Below are 6,890 nucleotides of genomic sequence, written 5' to 3'. Positions count from 1 at the left end.
AAAGAGATACGGGCCTGTAATTAACACACTTCAGCTCCGGAGACCCCTTGGTTCAAACCAGGAATACAAATGTTTTTAAAGCAGGAAAAAAAAAAAAAAAAAAAATGATAAAAAAAAATAATCGGACAAGAACGTAAATTTCTGTTTTAGGCGTGTTATCAGCCCTGATTTAACAGCTTTGTGGATCCGTGCGTAAGATTATAAACTTCCGAAGGAAGGCCCAATTGCTTGAAAAATTCAACTTATATTTTTTCTTATGTATGGCTGCAGTGTATCAAACACATGGTCACACTGTACTATAAAATAGAAGCACCCAACAACTCACCTACAAGCGGTTATCCGCCGGAATCCATCCCGCAAACTGACCTCGGACTACGACTACATTGTAAATCTACGGTGGTAAGCGTCGGGTAATGCATTATATGACGTCAGAAAATCCGTTTGACGCATAGCGAGAACCACCTGTATGTTTGTTCTTTTATAAAATAATTTGTTTGTGGAAAGTACTCCCAAAAGTATCTGCAAAAGGCACCCCCAAAAAACAAACAAAAAAAAAAAAAAACACCCACACAGATACTGCTTTTGGTTAGGGCCAAAGAAGAGTGAACATTTTACAGGGTTGACATGAAGTTCACTTATTAATTGTATCTTATGGAAAACATTTGGCAGATTCTGGTCTGCTTATGTAAGGACAGCATTAATTATAAAATGTGTCTCTTTTCAAGCCCAAAGAGTTTAGTTGTACAAAAATGAATTAAACACTAAATCATTGAAAGAGGAAAAAAAAGGTAAGCGGTGCTATAATTTTATCCAGACATGACCAACATTTTAATGCAAAAAAAAAAAAAAAAACAGTTACAAATAAATTACACACATTCAATAACCAAAATAGTAATTTATTAATAATTTAAAGATTTACATGTCTGTAATAAATCTCATCTTAAAACTTTACTCCGTGGACTGGTGGGAGTGTAACACTTCTCCCTTATTGGCAATCAAACCTTTGCAGGATATTTGTACATACATACTTCCAGTTTGTACAATTGTAAAATACACGCATACCATTTGAGGTGAGACCCCCCTCAATAAAAGGAAGGGTAGGAGATAATTCACATAAAACAAATAATAATAATAATATAAAAAAAAAGTTCCAGAGCAATTAATTGGTGTTAAAAGATATAAAAAGCACTAAGAATAAGAGGTTCACAAAAGCTCAGACAACAAAACCATACATTAATGTGAATCAAAATTACAACTGTACTTTGTGCAGCAGAGTACACAATACTCATAGATTTACTATGCTACCATTGTTATTAAAATTAAGAAAAATCACCCCCCCTCTGCTGTTTATTTTGAAGGAAAACAAAATAATGAAATGACAATGCTACATAAGGATATTTACAATACAGTACTCTGTATATATTTAAAAAAAAAAAAAAAGTACTTCAAATGCATCAGAAGTTGAACTTTATTTCTTTGGCTCCTTTGAAATTCAAGAGAACCAGTCTTCACAGAAGACATTGATGTACACAATATTCATCGAACATTCCCAGGATTAGTGTCTGACATTAGGTCTGTAGTCCAGCTCCGCTTTTTGGATCTCAATAGGCCACTGCTCCTGTGTGCTTGCCAAATCATTGCAAGGCATCTAAGGTTCATCTCCAAATGTTTTGGAGACCAAATCAGCTCGCTTTCATTGCAACTGCAACTTGAATAAGCTCCTTTTCATTCACAAAAATGACCTTCTCCTTGAACCAGTCACATGTCTGTCTACAACTCCTGACAGCCATAAAGAGAAACATTTCTGTATAGGAATGATTATAGCCAATACAAATGTCCAATCACTTTTCACGTGGACTGTAGAGAATCTACCTGAAAGACATTGTGGTTAGCTGGAGTGGTGAAATACAAAGGCTGGGTAGGGACCCTGTTATCACAGGGACTGCTAAGCCCCAATGTTCTCTCAAAATCCAGCAGCTGACCCATAAAGTTAAAATTGGGAGAGATGTTGGATTTCTTCGTCTTGACAATATCATAAGCATCATTCATGGAGAGGTTCAGCTTCTGCATGAGATATGCCACAGTGACGGTGACAGATCGACTGATTCCAGCCAAGCAATGAACCAATACCCCACAACTTTTAGCCCGGGCTTCATCTAAAAGAAAAAATAAATAAAATAAAACAAAACATTAGTATTCCATACATTCAAGCATAGGTAAAGCGCTGCATAACAAAGCTGCATATAGAAAATATAAACCTTTAAAATGTGGGCTAAGGGAATTGTGTCAAGATATACAGTAGGTAGGATAAAGAAAATACACATTTCTACAAAAAAAATGTTTAGAGATAAACCTATTATGTACATTTTAGGATGCTAGAAACAAATTAAGATTGATAGATGCAACGCACAATTGCAAAAAGGTCTATTAAATAATGATCCAACTGTTGTTCAGTCTACAATGGAGTTATTCAGGCATTCAAAAAGAAAGGAAGAAAGTCATAGGGGACAAGTCCATTAGGAGGAACAGGATGTCAACATTAACTTTAAAATGGGTTCCTTTGTAATAGGAAATGCATTACAATGCTTGGAGATTATGTTCTCTGTGGCTTCCATCCAAATTTTGCTTCCTGTAGTGATCAGGTTACAATCACACTCCACACTAGCTAGACAAGGATCAAAGTTTACCCAGCCAAGGCTACATTGAGCATTTAAAGAGACATTCACATAAAAAAAAAAAAAAAATGTTAAGTGGCAGAAAAACTGTTGATAACAAAGAAGATTTGTATAATTCAAACTAAACAGAACACTCTCCTGTAGATTAAAACCATATGTTTATAAAGCTGTAAATTATAACCTGAATTTGGATGAGATCCTGAATTTCCAGTAGTAACAAAGGAGAGAGAGGGAGTAGGTGGTACGATACTTTTTATTGGACCAACAAGTAGTTGATATGTTAGAAGATTTATAACCTCTTTGGTCCTCCATGAATACCAGATGAAGGACCCTGAGGGGTTCAAAAGCTCATAACATATGTTGTGAAAAAAAAAAAAAAAAAGTGTACACACAATTCACAGTGAAATAAATACAATATTAGTCATATAATTGGGTTAAGGAAGAATTCAACATTAAAATCGGTTTAACCCACCCCACTGTAATGCAAACCATTCAACCCCTTGTAGTAAAGAACTAAAGATCACTCACCTATGAAAGAGATGGCCTCTGGAAAAAACTGTGACAGGTTTTGGCTCCAATGGTCCGAGATGGGAATCTGCTTGTATCTAAACTCTCCAGCATTTTCAAAAAGATTGGGCAAGTTTGGTGTCACATTTAGGATGTACTTGATACCAAACTCTTCCAAAACATCCAGGTTAGTGGAATCCTTGGCACAGCCCAGATAGAGGTAGGGCAGGATCTCAACAGGGAATGAAGGCTGGGTATTGGAAAGAGGACTGCCATCTGAATCTGTAGCACTGCTGGGGTCCCTATCTATGTCAGATTCAATATCTGATGAGGAATCAGAGCTGATCCTGAGGCCTCCCAAACCCAACACTGGTGGAGAACTACTACTGCAGGAACTATCCAGGTTGGTCTCACAATGCACAGGGGACTCTGCCTGGAACTTGTTGAACCCACCTGCCAACGAAAGGGGAGAAAAAAAATCGTTAACGCTGTGAAATACCCAAGAACACCATGCTAGTAAAACAGTTTTAAATCAGCAGCAAAAAAAATGCATAGATCAAAGTTTTCTTGCCTTTTAGCACTTGAAAGCAAATATACATTGTCTAGAATAGATGAAATGGAGGTAAAGCTTGGACTTTGCACCCAAAGTATCAATCATTGTGCCAAATGTTCTTGATGCACAGTAATAATGACTAGTATAGAAATGCATGGGTGTGATTAGAAACAAAACATGCTCCTGGAGATAGTGTGTGTTATCAGAACTCCAAATAATCTCCCAGGCGATAAATCAGTAAACTCAATATACAGTGTGTCAGATTTATGAGGTGAGGATTTAGCATTAACCCTGCAACATATTGATGTGCAGATTACCAACGCTAAATGGCTCAGCATACATACATCACAAAAAGATTACAGACCAAGAATAAAGGGCTTCGTCTCAAATAGCACCTATTACATGAGAAATATTTTGGGGGGAAAAAATGGGATCAATGCAGGCACATCAAAAGTGGTGCTATTATGGGGTAAACAGTTGCAGCATATCAACAAAAAAAAATATATATATATCTTGCTTTGCATATGCTGCAACCGTGTCCCACAATACACACAATAGTGCATTTATTTTGCCTTGAAGTAGACCTTATATGTTTTCATGACCATCATCTCCAAAAAGGCATGCTGGGATCACCAAAACGCTCTACTATCCAAGACATCTGGCACCCATCAGCCAAGGGTCTAGTAGTGCAAGCATTGCTCAGTCTATACTGCTTCAAGTGCAACACCTGGAGATCTTAATGGTTACAGAAAGATAAAATCATTCATCACTTCTGTTATGCATTTAAAGCATACATCGGGTGTAATTATAGATCAGGAAGAAAAGAAAAAAATTCTCCAAGTTGCAAAACTGGAACAAAAATGTATCAAAGAAAAAAACATTGAACTAATTTATCTTGGTACATATATGAGTAAGATACAAAGATGTCTGTGCAAAGGCACATTCTTGGCTGTACATGTAGTGTCAGAAAAAAAAACTCCTACCGATTCCAATGAAACCATTATATAATACATGCCGCTTCTGACTTAAATCAAGGGGTTGCACATATTTCTCTACACTATTTTGAACTAGCTGAAATAAATTGGGGTCAAACAAAAAAAAAATATTTTTTTTTTTAATTACCTTCCAAGTAGAAAGCCTTGCAGCCCTCGTCCTTCAGTCTCTTCATGAGCAGCCCCAGCACAGACTCGCCGCCGGTGTTCTCGTTCCACTCGCTGCTGCTCTCATCGTACAGCACCACCGTGTCCGTCCCGCACCTCCGCGCGAACTTCTCCCGGTCCTCGCCGTTCGCGAACAGCGACCGGATGGGCAGGTTGCCCTTCTTCAGCCGTCGCAGCATGATGCCCGGGATGGCCACGTTGATGGCCGCCTCGATGTGGGACGACTCGTACAACTCGTGCGGTCTGCAGTCCATCAGCAGGAGCCGGTCATTGCCCAGCTCGAGCTGCTCGTTCAGCCAGGCCACCGATTTACTGACCGTCATCTCAGAAGCGAAGTGCACGGGTCTGAATTTATCTATCATTTAGGATATAACGAGCAGCAGCGAGGGCAAGCGAAGGGATTACCGCAGGCGCTGTCTCACAGGAGCATGTGCAGGCAGCCCCGTCTATGTCACCAATCACTGCAAAATAACAAAAAATGTGCAAAACCTCTTTGCAACACCAATTTTTTTTTTTATATAATGAGATAAAAATCTCACAGATCGCAATGCACAAGCGGCCGTGCAGTGAATGCAGACCCAGGGCAAGCGCACTTCTCCAGCTATCTTTTTTTTTTTTTTGTCAATGGGAGGGCTGAATGAACGGGGTTAGCCGCTGAAGTGCTTATGCAGATGGACGCCTTCCTTCTCCAACCAGCGAATGGAAATCCAATTAGAGGTCTCAATGACTTCTGCGAGACGGCTCCTTTAGGTGGCTGCGTGCATTCACAAGCAGCAGCTTGCTCCCCCCCCTCCTCCCGCGCTGTGTGTTTGCAGCGTGCACCGCAGGCTGTGCCCCTCGCGCCGGATTATCGCGGCCTTTATGTGATGATCACTGTACCCTTTTCAATCAGCTCCGTGCGGCTCAGCGAGAGGCATCTACTCAATGGATACACACACGGAACGTCTCAATGGATACATTCTGTCGGGCAGCCAATGAGAGCGCTCCGGAGGTCTGTTGCCCTGGCGACGAGCCGGCTGGAACAGGTTGTGTTGATGAATTGTTAATGAGTTTGTCATTCACAAAAACGGAAAGGAATTTCCGCTCTGGATCAGCCGAGTGCAAACAAGCAGCAACAGCAGATCAGCGGGGGTGGGGGGCGAAAGGAAGGAAGCAGAGAAGGAGGGAAAGGGAGAAATAAAGGGGGGAGGGAAAGGGAGAAAGAAAGGGGGGAGGGAAAGGGAGAAAGAAAGGGGGAGGGAGAAGGGGGGAGAGAGGGGGGTGGGGAGAAGGGGGGAGAGAGGGGGGTGGGGAGAAGGGGGGAGAGAGGGGGGTGGGGAGAAGGGGGGAGAGAGGGGGTGGGGAGCAGACCTGAAGGGGGGAGGGGCAGATTTCCTTATCACGCTTCCTTCTGCTCGAGTTCATAGTGCTGAGTTATTGCACAACATGCGCTGGCATCTTGCTCACGAATAATAAGAGGCTCCTCGTTACATGCAATGTCTCACACGGGGCTCTGTGCGTCTGCACATCTCTTCTCAGTGCACCCGCCTCTAGCTGCACTTCTGAGTGTGTGTGATTGTATACTTTTAAAACAGTAATATAATCAGCACAACTTTGAGCAGGAAATAAAGTGACTACACACACAGCCTCTCCTTGCCAGGTTACACTGAGGCGTGTGCTGTCGCTATCCTCAGGTTGCGACCACGCTAGCGCTGAGCGTGCGCTCACGTGGTGCGCACACACTTTTGCGAGGGCACGGACGCTCACCCACGCTTGGCGCTTGTGTAAACAAAACAAAAAAGACTCAACCGCGCTTAGCTTGCCTGCAACGCCCCCCGTGCACGCTTGCAAAATAGCGTGGACACCCGGCGCTCATGCTTGGAGAGCTAGTGACGTCACCGCTCAAGCATGAGCGCGGTCAGCGCTAGCGGGGCTGCAGCCTTACAGGCAACCCTAATGATCATGGGGTTATTGAAAATAGTAATGCAATGAGCCGTTTAATCCGCAAAATGAATT

At 41.8% G+C, this 6,890-nt stretch overlaps 1 protein-coding gene across 1 annotated transcript; it reads right to left on the bottom strand.

The window, feature by feature from the left end:
* Positions 1–875: 875 nt before the first annotated feature.
* Positions 876–6,033, bottom strand: DUSP6 (dual specificity phosphatase 6). Its single transcript, XM_075600460.1, has 3 exons — positions 4,858–6,033; positions 3,204–3,635; positions 876–2,156 (listed from the first exon to the last, which is right to left on the bottom strand). The coding sequence occupies exons 1-3, from the start codon at positions 5,255–5,257 to the stop codon at positions 1,849–1,851; spliced, it is 1,140 nt and encodes a 379-aa protein (XP_075456575.1). The 5' UTR covers positions 5,258–6,033; the 3' UTR covers positions 876–1,848.
* Positions 6,034–6,890: the final 857 nt, after the last annotated feature.

The sequence above is a fragment of the Ascaphus truei genome, chromosome 5 (assembly GCF_040206685.1).
Source record: "Ascaphus truei isolate aAscTru1 chromosome 5, aAscTru1.hap1, whole genome shotgun sequence".
NCBI classification, from domain to species: Eukaryota; Metazoa; Chordata; class Amphibia; order Anura; family Ascaphidae; genus Ascaphus; species Ascaphus truei.
The sequence above is the reverse complement of the archived record's forward strand: the minus strand, read 5'-3'. Positions and strand labels throughout refer to the sequence as shown.

Coding starts and splice junctions, on each gene's coding strand:
- DUSP6 (XM_075600460.1), bottom strand. CDS start 5,257: ATGATAGATAAATTCAGACCCGTGCACTTCGCTTCTGAGATGACGGTC. Junction 3,636..4,857: donor CAAGGCTTTCTACTTGGAAG/GTAATTAAAAAA, acceptor TTTCGTTGGCAG/GTGGGTTCAACAAGTTCCAG. Junction 2,157..3,203: donor AGAGGCCATCTCTTTCATAG/GTGAGTGATCTT, acceptor TTTTTCTTTTAG/ATGAAGCCCGGGCTAAAAGT.